This window comes from Oryctolagus cuniculus, chromosome 4 (assembly GCF_964237555.1).
Source record: "Oryctolagus cuniculus chromosome 4, mOryCun1.1, whole genome shotgun sequence".
Classification (NCBI taxonomy): Eukaryota; Metazoa; Chordata; class Mammalia; order Lagomorpha; family Leporidae; genus Oryctolagus; species Oryctolagus cuniculus.
Genome location: NC_091435.1, coordinates 82,269,590 through 82,295,758, shown reverse-complemented (window position 1 = coordinate 82,295,758; position 26,169 = coordinate 82,269,590). Strand labels below are relative to the sequence as shown.

At 40.6% G+C, this 26,169-nt stretch overlaps 1 protein-coding gene and 1 non-coding gene across 28 annotated transcripts in view; both read left to right on the top strand.

Moving 5' to 3' along the window:
• The first annotated feature begins 2,601 nt into the window (after nt 1-2,601).
• Nucleotides 2,602-26,169, top strand: part of LRCH3 (leucine rich repeats and calponin homology domain containing 3) — a 152,047-nt gene continuing 128,479 nt past the window's right edge. For 15 of the 27 annotated variants that reach the window (XM_051859207.2, XM_070072250.1, XM_070072244.1 and 12 more), the window contains exon 1: nt 2,603-2,905. In XM_051859207.2, coding sequence (XP_051715167.1) covers nt 2,644-2,905 — 262 coding nt within the window. In that variant the 5' untranslated portion in view covers nt 2,603-2,643. Of the gene's footprint in view, nt 2,906-26,169 lie in introns of all 27 variants that reach the window. The other 12 variants (XM_070072253.1, XM_070072247.1, XM_070072254.1 and 9 more) reach the window with 1 other exon arrangement.
• On the top strand, nt 15,400-15,531 carry LOC127483071 (small nucleolar RNA SNORA36 family). The gene has a single exon (XR_007909038.2). It is a non-coding gene; the product is annotated as a small nucleolar RNA SNORA36 family (small nucleolar RNA).

Below are 26,169 nucleotides of genomic sequence, written 5' to 3'. Positions count from 1 at the left end.
TTGAAATTTACACTTCTTACATTTCCATTTTCTTTTTTTTAAAAAGATTTATTTACTTTACTTGAAAGTCCGAGTTACAGAGAGGCAGAGAAGGTCTTCCATCCGCTGGTTCACTCCCCAATTGACTGCAACGGCTGGAGCTGGGCTGATCCGAAGCGGGGAACCTGGAGCTTCCTCCAGGTCTCCCATGTGGGTGCAGGGGCCCAAAGACTTGGGCTGTCTTATACTGCTATCCCAGGCCACAGCAGAGAGCTGGATTGGAAGTGGAGCAGCCAGGACTCCAACCGGCTCCCATATGGTATGTCGGCACTGCGGGTGGCGGCTTTACCTGCTACACTACAGCGCCGGCTCCTACATTTCCATTTTCCTAAGTCTGTTATTTATGCTGCTTCTTAAAAGTAAGAACAGAAAAAACTAACCATTGAATGTGAATGTATTCAACAAGTCAGTTTTTGTACCATACATTGGAAGAGAATGAGGTTTACCATGATTTTAATTCTTCGTGTTTTTAAAAGTGTAGTCTTTTTTTTATTTTTTAAAGATTTTGTTTATTTGAGAGAGTTACAGACAGTGAGAGACACAGAGAGAAAGGTCTTCCTTCTGTTGGTTCACTCCTCAAATGGCCGTAACGGCTGGAGCTATGCCGATCCGAAGCCAGGAGCCAGGTACTTCCTCCTGGTCTCCCATGCGGGTGCAGGGCCCAAGCACTTGGGCCATCCTCCACTGCCTTTCCGGGCCACAGCAGAGGAGCAACCGGGACTAGAACTGGCGCCCATATAGGATTAACCTACTGTGCTGTGGTGCTGGTCCCTTTAAAGTATAGTCTTATATATTTATAGAAGAGGGTGAAGAACTTTATTTCTGCATGATACAGTGAGATGTAAAGCTGCCAAGAGATACTGAAGAGAGTGAAGCTTTTGTCCCCAGTGTTGAACGAGTTAACTTCAATCTTTAAATTAAACAGGAAGAAGCAGGGAAGTTCACTACATCAATCCCTAACTGAAAAACCCCCACTGCCTATTTTTTCAGCTTCAGCTCCCAGACCACAAAGCAGTAGTAGAGTGAGAGATCCTTATAGCTCATTTGTTTACAGCCTTTTTTCAACTGTCTTCTCATTTTTTTTCATCACTAGACTGGTGAACTCCCCCACAAAATCTCCCTTTCCTGGATTTCTCATGTTAACCTACTTTATGGGAGAAGATTGTGGAAGTAGAGAATTCCTTGGTAATAGGGAATGTGTGAATAGACAGTGTAATTGAAATTCCTAAAGAATGTGAAATATTTTTCTAGGATGAACAAAATTTTAAGAAGACCAGAGTAAATGATACAGGCACTGGATAAATGTTTGCCAGAGATGACAAATATATCACCTGCATTTGCAGTGACCTGTGCTCATAACAGATACTGATTATTTTTGTGAAACTGCTGAAGAAACTAGAATGTAGTAGAGTTCATAAAACAAGTGTCTGGGTCACTGTTACTAATCAGCTTTGGCACTAAAATGGAACATTTTCACAGCTGTTTGCATTTAGAAACTCAAGCAGTGCTAATCAAGGTTCCATTGGCAAATTGGCCTTTATGGGTAGGATATCTCCAACCTTATTTTCCTTTGCTCTCTGGAACATGAACTTGTCACTTAAATGCCCTTCACATGTATCATGAATCATACCAGGATGTGTTTATGCTGAGCCTCCTAATCTGGGATATAATCTGGATCCATAATTCTTCATTAAAAGTCTTATCCATGATGATTCCTTTTTCTGAAATCTTAGATACTTTTCACCACCCTACTTAGCCCTTCTGGTTAGTTATCCTCTAGTTGACTTACTGGGACTCCACAGTCAGATTATCTTCTGGAGAGCATTTTATCCGACAGCTGCTTCTGTTCCCTCAGTAAATTCTAATTAATTGTGGATGGGATTTACCTTGTATAGGAATGACTTAAATATAAAAGACTGAAGAATATGCTAGAGATTACAGCATAGATCTAATTGGTTTAAAATGAAGTATTTTCCAGTCGATGGCTTTAATTTTGACCATTTCTTCGGTTCTATCTGTAATTTCCACATTTAAATAACTGTTAGATCATTTTCCTCAATTTTTTTTCCAGACCAGAATTTTAGACTTTAATACCATTCCTCCTGCTTTATTCAACAATTCTGTTTAGCCTAAACAACAAGTACTTTAAATATTTGTCTTAAGTAGAGCTATTTATAAAAACGGAGGGGATGTGGCAAATATATAACCCTTTCCATAAGAATTAGGAAGTCTGGAGAAAATCATGTATTATTTTCCCCCTCAAGCAGTAATATTAATCCATCCACAACGATTTAGATCTTCTGGTAACACAATTACACGTTGGAAACGTTTTAGAGCGTATTCCAAAAGACGTATTTGTAGAAGCACTTCAGAAATGTTACTGGAAGCTGAGAGTACCGGGCTGCTCCGTGCTTCTGAGTTCCGTTTTGATTTCCCTAGAAAACCTCGGTGTGGGCGGGGGCAAGCGCCTGGCCAAGCAGAGGGGCACCGCGGCTCTGCCCATCAAGGGAACCGTCCGGGGTCTGGGAGCCCCTTTCCCCGCCCACCCAGCAGCCTGTCCGCGCATGCGCAGAGTCGGCGGGCTGGCGAGTTGTCGGCTGGGAAATGGCGGCCGCGGGCTTGGTCGCAGTGGCAGCCGCTGCTGAGTACTCTGGCCCAGCAGCGTCGGGAGGTAACCTCCCCGCTGTTAACTGCGGTCCAAGCTCCGGGGCAGCCCCTGGGCCTGGCCCGGGTTCATGGAGCCGTTCCCTCGATCGAGCGCTGGAGGAGGCGGCGGTAACCGGGGTGCTGAGCCTGAGCGGCCGGAAACTGAGGGAGTTTCCCCGGGGAGCGGCCAACCACGACCTGACGGACACCACCCGGGCGGGTGAGCGGGGCGGAGGGCATCCCTGCAGACGGGAGACCCCAGCGCCGGGGGAGGGGATGCGGGGGTGGTCACAGCAACAGGCGTCCAGGTAACGTGGAGAAGCCGACTGCCTCAGCCCATCGAGCCCTGCGGGCCTGGGGGCCAGACCCCGAGCCTGGGGCGTGGCGGCGTTGAGTAGCATCTCTCAGAGGACGAGGACCCGAGGGGCCAGATGGGTGATTTTTAGTTTGTCACAGAAAATGAATTTCCTCTCCAGGTGAAGTAGACCCTTGCCCGTCCCCGATTTCTGCAGGCCCTTTCGAATGTGGGATGCCAGTCTGACCTTTGCTGAGGCTTGGGAATGTAGCGCGCTGTTAGTCCAGAAGAGTAACAGGGACGTCCCTGCTCGCTACATTGTCCCGGGAGGCTGGCTCTCAGCGCTGGGGTTTTTCCCAGAGAGATTAATGTGAGCTTATACGCCTTCATCTAGTTGACTTACCAAAATACAGTTGTGAAAATAACCAGAGCCCATCTTCAGGCTCCCATTACTTTCCTCTTCCACTCCTGTCCTTTAAAAAAGTTGGAAGAAAGAAAATTATTTAGAAAAGATAAATAGTCTGTACTTGCTTTTAAAGCATTACGTTAAAGCATTACTTTATACATTTTTTTTTTTTTTTTTTGAACACAGGAAAGAGAATAAGGAATTAGGTATTACTTGATTTTCGTAGTGGTATGGAACAGTATCTGGTGACTGAGGTGTTCAATATATCTCTCGTATTTGAAGTACAGTTCTCTCAGGGAGTTGTTTAAAAGCTGAATCTATTCCTGTTTTGCACCAATACAAGGAAAAAGAAGTTCCTTATACAGGTTTGCATAATGTGATGTAGTCAGTTATTTCATTTTTGTAGTGTTTTTGCAGTCAAGGAATGTGCAGTTGCTTTGTGTCATGTATTCCATTTTATTTTAAAATCTTTCATTTGACATCTTTCTTATGTTTGTGCACTCATTAAGGATTGATAAGTATGGATACCATTCACTCATGTTGGAAAAATAAACAGAACTGTTAAACTACTTCAAGAAACTATTCTTTCCAAAGAAACTTTTGCTGTAGTGTAAAATGGAAGAGACTAACTGCTTGTTTATTTAATCTCTTTCTGGAAAGAGTTATACAGAATATAATATAGCTAAAATGATATTAAAATTGACATTTTGAGTCTTTTGTCTATATTCTGATAGTATTTAAAATAGCCATTCATACTCAAAATTTGCTGATTCTGTTTAGGAGATGGCTATATGGCATGGTGATTTCATATTGCTATGTCATTTCAGTATTACCACATTAAGCCTGAAGCTAAAGAACAAGTTGATAACAAGAGAATCTTTCAAGCTTATTATCTTACTTGCTTTTAAGTAGTTCTAGGAACACTATGTTACGCCATTAAGAAATACTTTATTAACTAATGCAAGGACATTTATGAAGAATAACAAGTAATCCCAAGGAAGTTTTTCCTTGCTCTGCTTTGAATTTTTAAATAGGCTATTACCCACACTTTAATACTGTGGTTTCTGTATAAGGCAGGTTTTTTGTCAGTTGACATTTCATCTGGTTAGAAGTGTAAAAAAAAAAAAAGTGATGAGTATAAGATATTTTATACCCTATTAGACTAGATTCATTTCTCATAGTAGAAATATCAAGAACTCTAATAGACCTTGGTAATTAGTACAGAAACACAGGCTGTAATTTTTTTTCATAAACTTACTTTTTTAAAAATTTATTTGAAAGGCAGAGTTACAGAGACAGAGGGGGTGGGAGAGACAGAGAAGGAGATATCTTCCATCCTCTGGTTCACTACCCAAATGGCCACAACAGTTGGGGAGCCTCATCCATGTATTCTGAGTGGGTGCAGGGGCTCAAGGACTTGAGCCACCATCTGCTGCTTTCCCAGGCACATCAACAGTGAGCAGGATCAGAAATGGAGCAGCCCAGACTCATTTGGGATTCTGGCATTGCAGGAGGCAACTTAAATTGTTAGGCCACAATACCAGCCCCTCTGAATTGTTTTAAACAGATAATACTGATAACAAATTATTGAGTACTCACTGCTTGCTGTTTATTATCTCTTAAAATATATTTTCTTGTTAAATGTACACAACAACCATGGATTAGATAAATTTATCCCCATTTGTAAGGAATCATTCAGAGAAAGTCGCATACCCAGTGTTACTGGTAGAATTTCAGCCCAGGTTCTGCCAATTGTTGTATGCATTATACTATGTAGTCTCCCCATGTATGAATATGAATGGTTATTACTCTTCCTGTTTGTATGAATAGTGAAACCTTTAAAGGTTAGAAGTCTCAAATATTTGCTCAAAGATCTATAGCTAAAAGGATAGGAGAGGATATTAGGATTTGAGCACGGTTTGAGGTAACTCCAAAACCCACAGTCTTCCTTTTATAGCAGGTGTTTTGATGAATTCAAAGACAACGTAACAGCTGCTAAAGTGTTTTGTTTAGACTATAGAAAATTTAAAGTCAAGTAAAATTATTTGAATATATATATACGAAAGTTGTCTCATAGGCTTCTTTGTAATGTATTAAATATACATAGTAGAGGGGCTGGCACCGTGGCTCACTTGGTTAATCCTCCGCCTGCAGTGCCAGCATCCCATATGGGCGCCGGGTTCTAGTCCCGCTGCTCCTCTTCCAGTCCAGCTCTCTGCTGTGGCCTGGGAGGGCAGTGGGGATGGCCCTTTCTCTCTCTCTCCCTCACTGTCTATAACTCTACCTCTCAAATAAATAATAAAAAAAATATACACAGTAGAGCTACTGTCCTTCAAGAGTTTACGTCCTAGGAAACAATATGTATAGCTCATACTTTTTTTTTTTTTAAGTTTATTCATTTATTTGAAAGGCAGAGTGTCAGAGAGAGAGAGAGAGAGGGAAAGAGTTCTCCCATCTGCTGGTTCACTGCTCAGATGGCTGCAATAGACAGGACTTGGCCATGCTGAAGCCAAGAACTAGGAACTCTAGTTGGATCTCCCACACAGGCTCAGGGGCTCAAGAATTTGGGTCATCTGCTACCTACCCAGACATATTAGGAGAAAGCCAAATTGGTGCAGTCAAGTTTCAAACTGGTGCTCCAGTATAGGATGCCAGTGTCACCAACGGTGGCCTCATCAGCTGCATCACATTGCTGGCCCCCATACTGTTTATAATAGAACATGATTAGAGTTTTGTGGGGTTTTTTGCAGTTTGTTTTTTTTTTTAATATTTATTTTATTTATTTGAAAGAGCTACAGAGAGAGGTAGAGACAGAGAGAGAGGTCTTCCATCCTCTGGTTCATTCCCCAATTGGCCGCAACGGCGGGGCTGCGCCAATCTGAAGACAGGAGCCAGGAGCTTCTTCCAGGTCCCACGTGGGTGTAGGGGCCCAAGCACTTGGGCCATCTTCTACTGCTTTCCCAGGCCATAAGAGAAAGCTAGATCAGAAGAGGAGCAGCCGGGACTAGAACTGGCGCCAATATGGGATGCCAGCGCTTCAGGCCAGGGCTTTAACCCACTGTGCCATAGCGCCAGCCCCATGATTAGAGTTTATAAGGAGTATTTTCTAGAGGCTTCTCCTGCTGTTTGTTGTTGTTTTGTTTTTTTTTTTTTTTTTTTTTTTTTTTTTTTTTTTTCAAAAAGATAGACCTTTAAGAAAAGGAAACTATTTGAGACTGGGTAACTTGATCCAGTGAACAAGGAAACTCTTAGAAGAAATTGTGGAAGACTTCTCAGAGCAGAAGAGAGAAAACTTGAATTTAAGTAGGCATAAAAAGGAAGGAAAACCATGCCAGATGGGCTACATGCATAAAGTTGCAGAGTATAGAGGACATCAGTCAGTTTTGCCAGTCATCCATTTTCTTTTGTCTGATAGCAATATTCCAATTTTCCTGGGGAACCACCCTTTTAGTTAACATAAATCCCACTTGACAAAGTGTGTATATATGGTTCAAGCCTAGCTAATGGCCAGTCAGTATAGTCTATTCTGTAGCCACACTTATTGTTCACAGTTGTTCATTTTTCAGTCAGCACACATGAATGCTAATTTTGAGATTTTTGTTGAACTGTTGAGAAAGAGGCACACTTTGAATCCTGGAGTTGCTGGAGTCCTGGAGCTTGCAGATAAATGGAAAGCAAAGCCAGAAGATGGAAAGAATGAGACTGAGTGCTGTTTGAAGCTTTGGATTCAGTAGCCATGCCTAAAGTTAGTGTTACTCCTGGACTGCCACATTTTGTGAGCTAATAAATTCTCTTTTCTGCTTGATTTGAGTAGATTTTTTTTATATGCAAGAAAAAAGTCTTAGACAAATACAGCGAGACATTTCTTGATGTGTGGTCAGACCAATTTGTTCAGAACATGATTGGATTAGAGAATGTTGAGCTTTCACATATGAGGGACCCAGACTGAGACTGATCAACATTTATTCAGCATTATTAACTGAGGGACTTCGACAGTTGTAGGTATACAGTGGGAACCAAGATACCCCTTGCCCTCAAAGAACTGAAGGAAGCTAGTGGGGAGATAGGTGTAAAGAGTGTTTGAATTGTTTAGTAATAGCAAACTTTTCTGTGTGAGGCAGTTATGCTAGATGATATAGGGGGGAACAAAAATAAGAGATCACATGAATTTTTAAGAATCTAGTAATCTGGTTGGGTGGCTGCAGAAATAATCAAAATCTATGAGTGAATGAAAACCTGAAAAACAGATTGTATTGGAAAATGACAATGAGCAAATGCTAGCTGAATTTATTTTTTAAAAAAAGATTTTATTTCTTTGAGAGGTAGAGTTACAGACAATAAGGAGAGACAGAAAGATCTTCCATCTGCTGGTTTACTCCCCAACTGGCCACAACGACTGGAGCTGGGCTGATCAGAAGCCAGGGGCCAGGAACTTCTGCTGGGTCTCCCACGTGGGTACAAGGGCCCAAGCACTTAGGCCATCTTCTGCTTTCCCAGGCCATAGCAGAGAGCTGGATTGGAAGTGGAGCAGCTGGGACTAGAACCGGTGCCAATATGGGATGCACCTACTGTACCACCACACCAGCCCCTGAATTTAATTTTTAAAGAGACCAGAAGGAGTAAAAAATGACTCTTAAACTTAGAGGACCAGAAAAATTATACTGCTGTTGCTAATATTAGTAGCTAACATTTATTGAGCTCTTAGCATATTTTAGGTATTGTACTAAGATGCAGGTATATATAAAATACATACATATATATATATATGTGTGTGTGTGTGTGTGAATGTAAACTTTAAACATAAAGCAACCATATTAGTTATAAGGTCTGTTTTTGACCTTACTCATGAGAAAATTCTTAGGAGATTAAGTAATTTGATTAAGATCTCACAGCTAGTAAGTGACAGAACTAAAATTCCAGTTCAGATACATCTGGTTCTAAAACTTACATAGTTTGTTTTTTGAGAGGCAGAGAGAGCTCCCACCTGCTGGTTCAGTCCTCACATGCCAGCAGCCTAAAGGGACCAGACTGGAGCTGGGAACTCACTCCAGGTCTCTCATATGGAAAGCAGGAACTCAGTTGCTTGAGCTGTCACCACTGCCTCCCATCAGCAGGAAGCTGGGATCAGGGGCCAGAGCTGGGTATTGAGCCCAGATACTCTGATTTGGGACGAAGGCTTCTCAACCCCTAGCTAAATGCCTACCCCTGAAACTTGTGTTTTTGATTTCTGAGTCATAGTGACAAAGAAATTTGGCTCATATACTTTCTTTGGTTTGCCTGATATTTTAAAGTGTTGGTAACATATCTGGTTAGTCATGAGCAACAAATAGAAATGTAAATCTTGAGTTCTTAAGGAGATAGCATAAATTTGAGAGATTCATAGAGTTTATAAGATTCTTAGAGGAAGTGTGTAAAGTAAAAAAGCTGTTACAGCTGTGGAGTCCACCAGCATTTTTAAAGGGGAAAAGAGGAATCAGACCAATAAAAAGAAAGAAACAAGGGGGCAGTACTTGGCCTAGTGGATGATACTGCTTAGGGTACCTGTGTCCCATAACAGAGGGTCTGGGTTTGAGTCCTGGCTCTGCTTCTGATTCTAGCTTCTTCACTAATGTGTACCTTGGGAAGCAGCAGGTGATAGCCCAAATACTTGGTTCCTGCAACCTACGTGGGATACCTGTATTAAACTCCAGTTCCTGGTTTAGCCTTGCCCAGGACAGACATTTGAGAAGTGAACCAATGGATGAAAGAACTCTTCTGTGTTGCTCTCTCTGCCTTTCAAATAAATAAAATTTTAAAACAACTGCTACAGCTAGAAAAAAAGAAACAGGGTTTGCTAAATACGCCTGTTCTAAAACTTAGAATCCTCAAGCCTGAAGAAACCATGATAAACATCCAAGTTATTTCTTAAATGGGAAGCAGTCTCAGGTTAAATAATGTGCTTAAGGTTATGTAAGGAAGTGATGCTATTTTATGGAAGGCAAATAAAAGACATATTTGAAGCTGTAAGAAGTCTCTTGTGCATGTATAAGAAACAGAAAAAAAGAAACCAAGGACTCAGCATTGGGAAAAAGTCTACAGCTGAGGGTAATGATAGGGATGAGGACAAGGGCACCTAAGATTTCACAGTAAAAGGAAACAGTGATGTGGGGGGGGTGAACCAGTGTTACTGAAGCCATAAGAATTGAGATTTTTAAGAGATGAGCACTTATTTCCTAGGTAAGAAGAATGAGAATTTCTAAATGCCATTTAATTTTCAAGGATACAATCTGTAACCCACAAAATTATGGTTTTGTTAGTCTTGGAAATATGCACTAGAATGCCAGATCTTCAGTGGAAATTGTGTTTTTCTTGGATTCTTATTTAAATATATTTTGTATCAGTCACAGTATGTACTATGAATTTTTCTGTGCTGTCCAATATGGTAGCCACTAATCATAGGTGGTTATTAAAATCAAAATTATTTAAAATTAAAAATTTGGTTCCTTGGTTGTACTAACCACATTTCAAATGCTCCATAGCCATATGTGTCATTGAACAACTGTTTGTCGTATTGGACAACACAGATAAAAATTTTTGTCATTGCAGAAATTATGACAGTGGTGTTAGAGCATAGTGTCATGAATAGTATTGAAATTTTCTTCTATAGTATTTATTTTATAAACCATATTATTGTAGCGGTACTTTCCACTCTTCCTGAAGACAGTAAGCTAGCTTGGTGACCAGAGCTGAGGACACGGTTGTATATTGATTGAGGGTGGCAGCAATTCGGGGCTCTCTCATAATTATAAGATTCTTGCAAGCTTCTTGCTGCCAGGGAGGATAAATAATTCTTTCTTTTAGAATTAAAATGTTGTTAACAAAGACTGCCAGTTAAATATGTCTTTGTTCATAAAAGCATTGACTATACATTTGGCACATTCACCATTCACTGAGTATTATGTGTTCAAAACAGGAAGCATCTCTAGGACCTTAGAAATGAGGAAAGAATAGAAAACAAACAAAAAAAAGTTATTTGATTATTTGGATGGCTCAGTTCAGTAGACTTTAAAAATAATTTCTTTTGATATGAAAAGAAGTTGTGTGAGTGTTCTTTATAGCAGAAAATGTTAAAGACAGTAAATATCATTGGTAATTCCACTTAAAGATACCTGTAATAAACATTAGTTTGAAATCTTTCAAAGATTTTCTTCATGAATATGCACGTTCTCACTTTTTACATTGGAAAATGGGATCATGCAAAGGCAGTTTTTATCATCAATTTATGTTTCACTACCTGAGATACAATATAAAAAAAACAGATGTGTAGCATAATTTTTAATGAGTGCACAGTAATCCACTGAAGGAAATATTTTTACTTAATTTATAGTACTAGTGTATACTTGGATTCTTTCCAGCTCTGTTACAAATGCTATTGTTAAAAACAGTGTACCGTGTATTTCTTTGCAGACTTGCTCAGTTATTTCCTTAGGAAATTCCTAGAAATGTAATTGATTGGTTAAAAGGCATGCACAGTCTTAGAGCTTTTCATACAGGTTGTGGACTTGCTCTTCTAGAAGGGTGGCTTAGGTTTTTTGTTTTTGTTTTTAAGACTTATTTATTTAGTTGAAAGGCAGAGTGACAGGGAGAGGGGAGAGAGAGAGAGATCAGTCTTCCATTCACCTGGTTCAATCCCAAGTGGCCACGATGGCCAGGTCTGGACGAGGCTGAAGCCAGGAGCCAGGAATTCCATCATGGGCTCAAGCATGGGTGTCAGTGGCCTGAATACTTTGGGCCATCTTCTACTGCTTTCCAGTCTCCAGAAGGACAGTGGATCAGAAGTGAAGAAGCTGGGACTCAAACCAGCACTCCCATATTAGATGCTGGCATTGTAAGTGGTGACTTAATCCACTAAGCCACACGCCAGCCCTTAGCTTAGATTTTTAGTCGTAGTGCATGAATTGTCTTTGCTTTGCACCCCTGGATCTTCACTTGCATTTGGTTATTTGTCAACCTGATAGACGAGAGATTATTATATCTCCTTGTTCTGTATTTGGTAACTCTTGGGCAATATAATTTTCTCTACAATAAGAAACAGCATATAAATTCAGGGGGAAAGATTTATATTTTTTCTTATTTCTACCTTTTGTCATAGAACCAGTTGATAATAAAGAATCATAAGTTCTTGGTGCATGTATATAAATTTCTGTATATTTGAAAAAAATTGTAATTGTACCTATTTATAGGAAATTTGGAAGGAAAACAAATACACAAAAGAGAGAAGTGGGAAAAAGAATACTACTACTGCAGAGATAACCAGCTAACATTTTAATATATTCTTCCAGGATTTTTATTTTTCTTCCAGGATTTTTTTTGCATGTACATATATATTGGGGAAAAAACATGGTACCAGCTTTTTATATTTTGTCTTTTTCCAACATATAATATATTAGAAATACTGTATCAGAGCTACAAATTTTTATCATAACAAGTATTAATCTTTGTACTTACCCAGACCTCTTTTTTGGGCATATATGCTATTTGTTATTTTTTTCATTATTATAGAATAAGACTCAACATTCTTTTACATAGCTCTTTTTTTTTTTTTTTTTTTTGACAGAGTGGATAGTGAGAGAGAGAGACAGAGAGAAAGGTCTTCCTTTTGCCGTTGGTTCACCCTCCAATGGCCGCCGCGGCTGGCACACCATGCTGATCCGATGGCAGGAGCCAGGTACTTCTCCTGGTCTCCCATGGGGTGCAGGGCCCAAGGACTTGGGCCATCCTCCACTCACTCCCTGGCCACAGCAGAGAGCTGGCCTGGAAGAGGGGCAACCGGGACAGAATCCGGCGCCCCGACCGGTACTAGAACCCTGTGTGGCGGTGCCGCAAGTTGGAGGATTAGCCTAGTGAGCCGCGGCGCCAGCCTTACATAGCTCTTATTATTTCTTTTGGGTAAATTCCTAGAAGTAGAATTGTTCTAATAAATAATAGGAAATTTTAAAAACTTAACGCTTTCTTAACTTGTAAGCAAAGTAAAAAACATTTCCTCATAAACATACTGCTAGTGTAGCCTGGCTAGGTTTACAGGCTACCCACAAAAACCATTTTTTTAATTGATTTATTTATTTGAAAGTCAGTTGCAGAGAGAGAGGAAGAGATGAGAGAGATATCTTCCACCTGCTGGTTGACTCCCCAAATAGCCACAAAGACCAAGCCTGGGCCAGGCCGAAGCCAAGAGCCAGGAGTTTCTTTTGTGTCTCCCACTTGGATGCAGGAGCCCAAGGACTAGGGCCATTTTCCACTGCTTTCCCAGGACAAAGCAGAGAGCTGGATAGGAAGTGGAGCAGCTGGACACAGATCAACACCCATATGGGCTGCTGGCATCGCAGACAGCAGCTTACTCACTATGTCATAACACCGGCCCAGTGCATGTCTGTCTTTCTTTAATTCTTTTTTTTTTTTTAAAAGATTTAATTTATTTATTTGACAGGTAGAGTTACAGACAGTGAGAGAGAGAGAGAAAGGTCTTTCTTCCGTAGGTTCACTTCCCTAATGGCCCCAACGGCCGGAGAGCTACACTGATCCGAAGCCAGGAGCCAAGTGCTTCCTCCTGGTCTCCCATGCGGGTGCAGGGGCCCAAGCACTTGGGCCATCCTCCACTGCCCTTCCAGGCCACAGCAGAGAGCTGGACTGGAAGAGGGGCAACCGAGACTAGAACTCGGCGCCCATATGGGATGCCGGCGGCTCAGGCTGAGGATTAACCAAGTGAGCCACAGTGCCAGCCCTGCAGTGCGTATCTTTCTAAAGAGAGAGAGAGAGAGAGAGACAGACAGACAGAGACAGACTGGGAGGGTGAAGAGGGAGAATGACATATATTTTTGTTGAGGGGTTGGCACTATGGCGCAGCAGGTTAACCCTCTGGCCTGAAGCGCTGGCATCCCATATAGGCGCTGGTTTGAGACCCCGCTGTTCCACTTCCAATCCAGCTCTCTGCTATGGCCTGGGGAAGCAGTAAAAGATGGCCCAAGTCCTTGGGTCCCTGCACCCGCGTGGGAGACCTGGAAGAAGCTCCTGGCTCCTGATTTGGATCGGCACAGTTCCGGCCATTGGGGCCAATTGGGGAGTGAACCAGTGCATGACTCTCTCTGCCTCTCTTCTCTCTATGTAACTCTGACTTTCAAATAAATAAATAAATTTTTTAAAAAATAATGAATTTTTGTTGAAATACTGTTGACATCAAAAAAGGTCTGGGGTACAGAGCTTGAAATAGGACTTTGTTAAGGACCTTGAAATTTAGACTTGTGGCTTTCTTAAGAATCCTACTATATATTTTTATGCCTGTTCTAATACAGATCTGTGGTTTTAAATTACAAGTCATTAGGAAAAAACAAAATGAGGTTTCTATAATGTTTATTTTGTTGTTTTTCTTTAATTCACTCCCCATTCATTCACTCTGGTTTCAGAGTATGGATATAATAATTTATTAATATCCTGGGGCTGGCGCTGTGGCACAATAGCTTAATCCTCCACCTGTGGTGCCGGCATCCCTGTTTCTGTCCTGGCTCCTCCTCTTTTGTTCCAGCCCTCTGCTGTGGCCTGGGAAAGCAGTAGAAGATGGCTCAAGCTCTTGGGCCCCTGCACCCATGTGGGAGACCTGGAAGAAGCTCCTGGCTTCTGGTTTTTGATTGGCTCGACTCCGGCCGTTGCGGCCATCTGGGGAGTGAACCAGTGAATGGAAGACCTCTCTTTCTCTGTCTCTGTCTCTCTCTCTGTAACTCTACCTCTCAAATAAATAAATAAAATCTTTAAAAAAAATCCTTTGTTGCCAAGCTTCTATGTGAAGTATACATTGACAATTCAAATGTGGGGTGCTACAAGCACATCTCAGGAAACAATAATATAACCTTATAACTTCCCCTTATAACTGTACATCCCATTTGAAATGTGCCTGTAACTCTGATAGATTCTCAACCATGTACTTCTTTCTTGCACTTCTGCCTCAGAAACAAACAAAAGACTCATACTGTGCTGACATAGTGAGAAAGAGACTTAGATGATAAAAAAGACTTCTGTTACTTACGTCACAACATACACACCACTTTTTAAAGAGAGAGAGACCATGGAGGAGATCATGGCTGTCTGAAATAAGATTTAAATTTATATTTCAAGGGGGAAATCCAGGTTGTACTGGGGTTGTTTTTAAAATATGAATAGTAAATAGCAGGATGGTGTCTTTTGGAGGGATGAGGAGATGAGTCCTAGATAACCACAGAATCAGTGTTGAGACTAGAAAAGTGGTAGCAGTGCTGGAGCCAGGGATAGCTTAGGTTCCAATTCCTTTTACAGTGGCTATAAGTACTTGAGAGTGAGATAGTTAATGTTATCTCATTATAATATAAATATAACTTTTAAGTAGTATGTTAATATATAGATTGATTCTTCTTAGTACATTTATGAAAGTTATTCCAGTCATGCTTATAAAAAAAAGTATGCTAAATGTGATACTTCATGTGAAGAAATATTATTTTGAGTTCCTGAAGTAGCCAGCAATGCAAAATGTAATGCTACTATTTTAGAATCATGGACTAGCTCTAAAAATCTAAGCTGTTTACTTAGTTTTAAATTTCTTCTTTGGTTTTCTAAATCTCTAGATTTTTGTTGTTTTGAGAACATCTTGAACCAAAGATTTAAAATGGTTTTATTGAACTTATTTCTTACAAACACTAGGTAATAGATTTTTCTGTTAGAAGCAGATTTTAAGAAATGGTTTATACATCATGGAGAATAAAAGATAAGCCATAGTGCAGGAGATAGCCAGAAAAATAAAACAAATAGATGGTATTCAGGAAACATTAAAAATTTCTACAAAGAAGTATGAAAAAGACAACCTGATGAAAAAGTAAGAAAACACTTGAACTGTACTGAATATGAATTCCAAATGGTTGCTAAATATGTGAAAAAGTGCTCAACCTCATTAGTAATCAAGGGAATAGGAAATAAAACCACACAGAAGTAGTATTTAGAAAGCTGGTAATACTTCCAAAGTGTTGAGTTCAGTTCAGGGCAGCTTCCCTGTTCTGTTAATTAAACTTTGGGACATTGAAAGGGGCTAGGAGATAGAACTGGATAGAAAGTATCATTCTATTCATTTACCTCCTAGCCTACAACAATGGAGAGAAAAAAAAAAAAAAAAAAAAAAAGGCTGGTAGTACCAAGTACTGAAAAAAATGTGGTGGCCAGTGCTGTGGTGTAGCAGTAAAGATCTGGCTGCTCCACTTCCAGTCCAGCTCTCTGCTATGGCCTGGGAAAGCAGTGGAGGATGGCCCAAATCCTGGGGTCCCTGCACCTGCATAGGAGACCTGGAAGAAGCTCCTGGCTCCTGACTTCAGATTGGCCCAGCTCTGACTTAAGCAGCCATTTGAGGAGTGGCCAGCGGATGGAAGACCTCTCTCTCTGCCTCTTCCTCTCAAATAATTTCCTAAAAAAAAAAAAAAAAGAAGAAGAAAGAAAGAAAGAAAATGTGGGGCAGTAGGAATAACTCATTGATACACTGACTGAAAAATAGCTTAAAACTGCATCCATTTATCCTACAAATCTGTCAACCAGCTGAGTTACCTACTTATGTTTTCACAAAGCCAAGATTAGTGTGTTGGCAAGTTAAGTGCCTGCCTGGAGGTTTTGGGAAGAGTTTGCTTCCAAGCTCATCTAACTTTTGATAGAGTTCAGTTCCTGTGGTAATAAGACTGAGGTCTCTGTTTCCTTGCTGATTGTTAACCACACTCAAATGACCATACTATATGACCTCCTCCATTTTTAAGCTGCCAGTGATGTGTCAAACCCATCTCATGCCTCAAATCTCTCTGACTTCCTCTTCTGCCATCCACAAGATTGATGTGGTGAGATTGGATTTACCCCCAAATCCCATCTTCCACATAAAAAAAATAAGATATGATGTGCTATATTCAGAGTCCCAGAGATTAGGGGTTCGCCCACAGTGCTCCTACCATCCAGCCTCTTGTGGTCACCATTTTCCTTTCTGTTTCTATGAAGTCAGCATTTTTAGATTCTACATACATATGAACATAAGTGATACCATGCAGTGTTTACCTTTGTGTGTCTGGCTTATGTCACTTAACATAATGTTCATCCATATTGTCATAATGACAGGATTCCCGTCTTTTTCATGGCTGAATAGCCTTTTATAGTGTTTACTCATGTATACATGTATTCAACATTTTTTTTTTTTAAGATTTATTTATTTGAAAGGCAGAGTTACAGAGAGGCAGAGGCTGAGAGAGAGAGAGAAAGATCTTCCATCCTCTGGTTCACTCCCCAGATGACCACAATGGCTGGAGCTGTGCCAATCCAAAGCCAGGAGCCAGGAGCTTTATCCGGGTTTCCCACATGGGTTCAGGGGCCCAAGGACTTGGGCCATCTTCCACTGCTTTCTCAGGCCATAGCAGAGAGCTGGATTGGAAGTGGAGCAGCCAGGACTCAAATTGGCACCCATATGGGATACTGACACTGCAGACTGCAGCTTTAGCCACTATGCTACAGCACAGGCCCCACTTTGTCTTTTTGATAATTGCCATTCTAACAAGTTTAAAGTGATACCTCATTGTGATTTTAATTTTCATTTCCCTGCCGATTAGTAATGTTGAGGGTGTTTTTGTATACCTATTGGCCATTTGTATGTCCTTTTTTGAAAAATGTCTATTTAGGTGCTTTGTCCATTTTAAAATCAGGTTATTTGTTTTCTTGCTATAAATTTGTTTGAGACCCCTATGCTTTGGATATTAATCCCTTATCAGATGTAGGAGTTTAGAAATATCTTTTCCCATTCTGTAGGTTGTTTTTTCACTCTGTTCATTGTGTCCTTTGCTGTGCAGAAGCTTTTTATCTTGATGTAATACCATTTCTTTATTTTTGCTGCTGTTACCTGTGCTTTTGCAGTCATATCTAAAAAAAATCATTATCCAGACAGTGTCGTAGAGCCCCTTTCTCCTATGTTTTGGATTTACATATAAATCCAATCCATTTTGAGTTGATTTCTGTATGTGGTGTAAGATAAGGTTCTAATTTCATTCTCTTGCTTATGTATATCCAGTTTACCCAGAACCATTTATTTAGAAACTGTCCTTTCTCCATTGTTTGTTCTTGGCAGCTTTCCCAAAGATCAGTTAACCATAAATGTGTAAATGTTTTTGGCTCTCTGTTTTGGTTCCCTGGTCCATCTGTCTGGCTTTATGCCAATATTGTACCGTTTTGATTATTGTAGCTTTATAGTAGATTTTTTTGGGTGATGCAATGCCTCTAGCTTTGTCCTTTTTGCTCAAGATTGCTTTGTCTATTTAAGGTCTTTTGTGGTTCTCTACAAGTTTTAGGGTTGTTTTTCTATTTCTGTGAAAATGTCATTGGAATTTCGACAGAGGTTGCATTAAATCTGTTGATTATTTTGGGTAGTGTGGTCATTTTAACAATATGAATTCTTCTAAGCCATGAACATGTAATTTCTTTCCATTTATTTTTGTCTTCATCAGTTCTTGCATCAGTGTTTTATAGTTTTCAGTGTACAAATCTTTCACTTAAACTTATGCCGTTTTTAAATGCTATTGTAGTTTTCTTGACTTCTGTTTTTACATAGCTCATTGTTAGTGCTACTGTTTTTATTAAGATTTATTTATTTATTTGAAAGAGTTAGAGAAAGAGAGGGAAGGACACAGAGAGAGTGATCTTCCATCTGCTGATTCCCTCCCCAGATGGTTGCAACCCCGAAGTCAGGAGCTTCCTCCAGATCTCCCACAAGAGTAGCAGGGGCCCAAACAGCTGGGCCATCTTGTGCTGCTTTTTCCCAGGCCATAACAGGGAATTGGACTGAAAGTGGAGCAGCTAGGATGTGAACTGGCTCCTATATGGGATGCTGACATCGCCGGCCCCAGTGCTATTGTTTTTCTGTGTTCGTTGTGTATCCTGCAACTTTTTTGGTTTACTAGTTTTAACAGTTTTTTGGTGGAGTTCATAAGATTTTCTATATAAGATCATGTTGTTTGCAAATAAAGACAGTTTAAATTTTTTTCTTTCTAATTTGGATGTTTTTTATTTCTTTTGCTTGACTTGTTGCTTTGGCTGGAACTTCAGGACTATGTTGAATAAAAGTGCTAAAAGTAGTCATCCCTGTCTTGTTCCTCATCTTAGAGGAGAGGCTTTTAACTTTTTGCTATTGAGTATGATGTTAGCTGTGGATTTACCATACATGTCTTTTATTGTGTTGAAAGAAATTCCTTCTGTATCTGATTTGCCTAGGATTTTTATCATAAAAGGGTGTTAATTTTGTCAAATGCTTCATTCTGCATCTATTAAGATGATCATGTTGGTTTTGTCTTTCATTTTGTTAATGTAGTGTATCATACTTACTGATTTGCATATGTTGAAAGTTTTATAGGATCTGAAGAAAAATGATTTGCATATGTTGAACCATCCTTGTATCCTGGGGATAAAACCCATTTGGTCATGATGAATGATCTTTTCAATGTGCTTTTGAATTCAGTTTGCTACTATTTTGTTGAAAATTTTTGTGTTAATCAAGTATATTGGCCTGTCATTTTATTTTCTTGTCTGACTTTGTATGAGGGTAATGCTGGGCTCATAAAAAGATTTGGAGGTATTGCTTCCACTTAAGTTTCTTAGAAGAGTTTGAGAAGGATTGGTGTTTAAATATTAGAATTCAGCCATGAAGCCATCAGGTCATGGACTTTACTTTGATGGGACACTGATTCAATCTCCTTTCTATTGGTTAGTTCAGATTTTCTGTTTCATCATGATTCAGTCTTGGTAGGTTGTTTGTATCTAGACATTTATCCATTTCTTTGAGTTTATCCAGTTTGTTGGCATATAATCTTTGAGTATTTACTGAATGAATGAGAAGATGGATGTGTGGGTGAGTGAAAAAGCAAAAAGAGGAAATGGTTAAGAACCTTTTCTTGCTAAGCTTTGGAAATAGTGACAACTGACTTCTGTGTAACTGGGTTTAATAGGAACCCTCAGGGCTTCAGTGTTATAATAGAATTCAAGCAGAACATTCTCAATACTATAGATTATGCTTCCTTTTGGTGTCAGACAGCTAAGCATTCTGTCCTCTTTAATTTTGTGTCCTAGAGTATAAGAGTGATGATGCTATATGTGCTGCTAGTGCTTTAAAATAGAACAAGTGGCAGAATGATAATTTCTAGATCTTTGACAAATGGTAAGCCCCTAATACGTAGCAGGCTTTCCATGTGTATTCACTATTTACAATTTTGATGATTATGCCAGTCACAATTTAAGGAGAATCTTAGCCTGGTAACATGGTGCTGCCTAGTTTAGCCTACTAAATTTGTGGTTTCTGGCCATCTATTATCAGTTTATAAACTGAAGCCTATTGGTTCAAAAACTTTAGTGTACATAAAATTGTGGCACCTTAAAAAAAGTTTATTTTCATCCACTTAGAAAATAATGAAAAGTCGGAGTTACAGAGAGAGAGGAAAGAGAGAGAGAGAGAGCTTCCATCTGCTGATTCACTCCCCAGGTGGCTGCAACATTTGGGGCTAGCTCAGGCCAAAGCCAGAAGTCAGGAGCTTCTTCCACGTCTCCTATGTGAATGTCAGGGGCCCAAGTACTTGAACCATCTCCTGCTGCTTTTGGCAGGGAGCTGGATCAGAAGTGGACCAGCTGGGACTTGAATTAGCACCCAAATGAGATGCTGGTGTCCAGTTGATGGCTTTACCTGCCAAGCCGCAATGCTGGTCCCTGTTTTTATCCACTTGAAAGGCAGAGTATCATAGAGAGGGATGGAGCAGAGGCCCAAGCACTGGAACCATCATCTCCTACCTCCTGGGATGCATTAACAGGAAACTGGTGGAATGTATTGGTAGGAAGCTGGATTGGAAGCAGAGGAGCTGGGCTTGAACTGGCTCCCTGATATGGGAGGCAGGCATCCCAAGCAATGACTTAATCCACTGCATCACAGTGCCTGCCTCTGTGGCAATTTTTTAAAAATGTTCATTATAGAATCTGGCTCCTAGTGTCTGATTCAAGGTGTATGGGGTGTGGTCCATTAAGCTACATCTTAAAAAACTTTTGATGGTTGTTTTGATGGTGAAGGTGGTCAAGAACTACCACTGAGAAATACTTCCTTAGACTCTGCTTCTGTACTCTAATATTTATTTTGGAGCACAGTAATTTTTTATATCCATTTTATGGAGATATATAAGGGTCCTATAAGTAATGCAAAACCTATTTCAGAATTAGAGTCTGCCTTTGCATTACAGATTGAGAAGTAGTGCTTTAAAGTTCATCAGGTAATTAAAGTTGTTCCTTTTCCAGAGGATTTTTATTTATTTAACTCATATTTACAACATGGGGTGACTGAGTTGAATACTGTTAATCCTAGTCTATTAGAAAAAGAAGAAGGACCCATTTGGGAAGTACAGTAGGCAAAAAAAGAAAGTGACGTCACCAGTTACTTTGTTGAACATATAACAGATATGTGTATAACTAGAGTTAAATGGATGTTAGTAAGTCCTTTGGATTATGCTTTGGTTTAGCTGGGCCCCTGTGTGAGTTAGGCTGAAAAGTAAAAATCTGTAATAAATGGCCTAAGTATCAGTACAGAAATCCCAGCCTGACTCCAGAGCTCAATATTTTTGAGTTTTCCTGTCCCTAAATCTGTCCTCAGGATGTAGCTTTCTGCTGAGAATAGTTATACCAGAAGTGGGGCTGTGTTTTTCATTGTTGTATTTGTTTCTAATACCTGCTTTTAGAAAACTGTTGTTTAGTTGCATTTCTTGCTTGTGAAGACATTATTTAGTAACATTAGGACCCAAACATTGTTGTGATCAAATCAACAGTGGCCAGAATAGGTTTGTTAATTTTGTTGTTTTATCATAGTATTTGCAATTTGGAAAAATTTCCTTATATTTCAACATAGATAATAACAAATAGAAATAGAAGACATTTGTTTCAGAATCTATATCTTACCACTCTTTTTTTCGCATTAGTAGGGGAATTTTTCATAATAGGCATTTTTTATAGTACCCTTCTTGTTACTTTTACTTTTTAGAATCTTAGGAATCATAGAGAATTAGGATGTCTATAAGTGATTATACTTGCATTCCATACTTGCATAGCACTTCCTAAACCATGTGTGGCAAACCTCTTTCGCCACTCAAAATTTGCTGCTACTGAAAATTTGGGAATTGCATTCCAAAAACAAAGATTTTTCTAGGCCCATCTTGTATCTCCTTTCCCTGAATAAGACATTTGTTATCCTTAGGGAGCCCTGGTTACTTTTATTAAAAAAAATATGTATGTGTGTTTATGTGTGTGTGTTTTTTTTGCCAGAAGCTCTCCTTCTCCTTCTTTTCTTCTTCTCCTTCTCTCTCTCTCTCTTTTTTAAAGATTTGTTTATTTATTTAAAAGGCAGAGAGTTATAGAGAGGGAGAGGCAGAAGCAGAGAGAAGTCTTCCATCTGCCAGTTCATTCCTCAAATGGCCACAACCAGGAGCCAGGAGCTCCCATGCAGGTGCAGGGGCCCAAAGACTTGAGCCATCTTCTACTGCTTTCCCAGGCAATAGCAGAGAGCTGGATCGGAAGTGGAGCAGCTAGGTCTTGAACCGGCGCCCATATGGGGTGCCAGCACTGCATGTGGCGGCTTTACCACTGTGCCAAAGCGCCAGCTGACTGCTCTACTTCTGTTTTTTTTTTTTTTTTTTTTTTTTTTTTTTGACAGGCAGAGTGGACAGTGAGAGAGAGACAGAGAGAAAGGTCTTCCTTTGCCGTTGGTTCACCCTCAATTGGCCGCTGTGGCTGGTGTGCTGCGGCCGGCGCACCGCGCTGATCTGATGGCAGGAGCCAGGTACTTATCCTGGTCTCCTCCCATGGGGTGCAGGGCCCAAGGACTTGGGCCATCCTCCACTGCACTCCCTGGCCACAGCAGAGAGCTGGCCTGGAAGAAGGGCAACTGGGACAGAATCCGGCGCCCCGATCGGGACTAGAACCTGGTGTGCCGGCGCCGCAAGTCGGAGGATTAGCCTAGTGAGCCACGGCGCCGGCCGACTGCTCTGCTTCTGATACAACTCCCTGTTAATGTGCCTGGCAAAGCAACGGAAGATGGCTCAAGTACTTGGGCCCCTGTACCCACATGGGAGACCCAGAAGAAGCTCCTGGATGCTGGCTTTGGCCTGGCTTGGCATCAGCTGTTGTGGCCATCTGGGGTGTGAACCAGCAGAGGAAAGATCTTTGTCTGTCTCCCCCCCACCCCCACCCCGTCTCTCCTCCTCTTTCTGTAACTCTGCCTTTCAAATAAATAAAAATAAATCTTAAAATAATTTCAGTGGCAGCTGATGCTAGACAGGATGACATCAGGGACAGCTTAGATTATTTTATGTGGAAGAGCAAGAGTCTTTCAGAGTCATGAATGTGGTAAGCCTTAACTCTTATTTGATGAGATTCTTTTCTTACTTTAATATTGAAGTTTTTCCATTGTTCCTTATTTTTGTCCTATGCTGAGTTACCAGCTTTTTTTCTTTTTCATGTCTAGTATAATCATATTTTATATGCTATATTACTATATACAAGTATTATACCAAAGTATATTTTGAATTCAAATACTATCAAGGTGTAAGCATTTGGCACAGAAGTTAAGACATTGCTTAGGATACCAACATCCCATTTTAGAATGCCTGGGTTTGAGCTTCATGCTAATATGCGCCCTGAGAGGCAGCAGATAATGGCTCAGTACTTGGGTTCCTGCCACCTATGTGAGAGACCTAGGTTGAATTCTCAGCTCCTAGCTTTGGCCTGGCCCAGACATGGCTGTTGTAGGCATTTGGAGAATGAACCAGCAGAAGAGAGACCTCTGTTTCTCTCTCTTTCTCTCTCTCTCTCTCTTTCTTTCTGCCCTTTAAATAAAATAAATTAATATAAAAATACTATCAAAGTTTTATAAAATCAACATTTAAATGTCAACTTGTGATTCTTAATTTTTTTAAAAAGATTTTATTTATTTGAGAGAGAGAGTTGTAGAGAGAGGAAGAGACAAAGGTCTTCCATCCACTGGTTCACTCCCCAAATGGCCACACAGCTGGAGCTGCACCAATCTGAAGCCAGGAGCCAGAGAGCCTCTTCTGGGTCTCCCAAGCGGGTATAGGGGCCCAACTACTTGGGCCATCCTCCACTGCTTTCCTAGGCCACAGCAGAGAGCTGGATTGGAAGAGGAACAGCCGGGACTAGAACTGGCATCCATATGGGATGCTGGCGCTGCAGGCAGAGGATTAACCTACTGTGCCACAGCGCCCACTCCACTATTCTTAATTTTCAAGAAATTTTATTTTATTTTATTTATCTTTTTTGGACAGGCACAGTGGACAGTGAGAGAGAGAGAGAGAAAGGTCTTCCTTTTCCATTGGTTCACCCCCAATGAACGCTAGGCCAGCACACTGTGGCTGGCGCACCGCACTGATCTGAAGCCAGGAGCCAAGTGCTTCTGGTCTCCCATGGGGTGCAGGGCCCAAGCACTTGGGCCATCCTCCACTGCCCTCCCAGGCCACAGCAGAGAGATGGACTGGAAGAGGAGCAATTGGGACAGAATCCGGTGCCCTGACCGGGACTAGAACCTGGTGTGCTGGTGCCGCAGGCGGAGGATTAGCCTATTGAGCCGCGACGCCGGCCAACAAATTTTATTTTTATGCCATCGAACCCACTTTTTAAAAAAAAGTGTTTTTTTTTTTTTTAATTTATTTATTTGAAATGCCGAGGGACAGAGGGAGAGACAGAGAGAGAGAGAGACAGACAGACAGACAGAGATCTTCCATTTGGTGGTTCACCTGCCAAATGGCTGCAACAGCTGGAGCTGGGCCGATCCAAAGTCAGGAGCCAGGAGCTTCTTCTGGGTCTCACACATGGATGCAGGGGCCTAGGTAGTTGGGCCTTCCTTGCTGCTTTCCCAGACACGTTAGCAGGGTACTGGATCGAAAGTAGAGCAGCCGGAGCTTGACTTAATTTACTATGCCACAATGCTGGCCCTGAACCCATATTTTTTAAAATTTCTTTCTTTATTTATTTGAGAGAGTGAACTCCCATGCAGTGGTTCAGTCTGCAAATGCCTGCAACTGCTGTGGGCTGGAGGCCAAAGCCAGGAGCCACGAATTAAACCCATGTGTTCCCTATGGGTGGCAGAGATCCAACCACTTCAGCTATCACTGGAACCTCCTCGGGTTTGCATTAGCAGGAAGCTAGAGTCGAGCTGGAGGCAAACAGCATACCTAAGCATTCCATTGTGGGATTGCATATGTCTTAACTGCTCAGATACTCACTCCTGAATCCATATTTTTGAAGGCCTCTGAATTTAGCTTCCTTATTTTATTCAGTGCAGTTAGTCTAATCTCTTAGATTAATGAAGGCCAGTTTCACCAAAGATTTATTTTCTTTATTTAAACAAAGAATATTTATAGTACATGTGCATGATGACTTTCTGCATAACCTTTAGGTTTTTATAACATACTAAGTGATTTAAGAGCCGTTACTTCAAATTAAAATGATTAGCCAGAATAAATTATTATTTCATAACTACTGTGCGTAGTTGTGGTCTTTACAGAATACAGTAAATTCTTTGCTTTGCCCTAGAGGCAGCTCATTATTTTTCCAGAGTTCTTGGCATGACCCATATCTTTCCATTTTTCTTGTGTTATTATCATTAGATTACATACCATAGGTTTGAATTATTCTTATTCTCCTATATGTTTTCTGGAGTAAGAAATCTTATAGCAAGGTACAACTGTGTCACAATTACAATTTCATAATAATAATTGTGTTCAAATTTTTTTTTTTTTTAGATTTATTTATTTATTTGAAAAAGTTACACAGAGAGAGAAGGAGAGGCAGAGAGAGAGAGAGAGAGGTCTTTCATCTACTGGTTCACTCCCCAACTGGCCTCAACGGCCGGAGCTGCACTGATCCATAGCCAGGAGCCAGGAGCCAGGAGCTTCCTCCAGGTTTCTCATGCGGGTGCATGGGCCCAAGGACTTGGGCAATCTTCTACTGCTTTCCCAGGCCACAGCAGAGAGCTGGATCGAAAGTGGAGCAGCCGGGACTCGAACTGGTGCCAATATGGGATGCTGGCACTGAAGGTGGTGGCTTTACCCTCTACGCCACAGCACCAGCCCCTCAAATTTCTTAGTATATTTTCCAAATGTGTGCAAACAGAAGCACAGATACTTACATAACCCAATCATTTAATTTCTCTGAGGAAGAAAAAAGTACAGCTGTTGCTCATGGTTTAAAACATTCAAACTATTATCTTAGACTGGAAATCCCAGGCTTATTCAACCAATATACAGTTCCCCTGGGTAGACCATTTTCTTGCCACAGGGCACTGTTCTTATAGCACAGATCCAAGACCAGCAGCAATAGCATTACTTGGGACATTGTTATTTATTATTTAGACATACCCCAGATCTGTGGTATCAAAAATTCCAGAGGTAGGGGCTGCCAGTCAGTATTTTAACAAGCTCCATGTCACCATAATATATGCTAAAGTTTGATAACCACTGCCAAGGAATGTAGACAACTTCATGTTAATTATATAATTCATTAACAAAACTTCTCCAGTAAATTCAGAACATTAATTAATTTTGACAATCCACAAACCAAGGAATTTATCTAAACTTTCAAGCTCCAATTTTGGAAGACCAGATTTTTTTATTTAAAGATTTATTTGTTTTTATTTGAGAGTCAGAGTTTGGGGAGGGAGGAGACAGAGATCTGTCTGCTG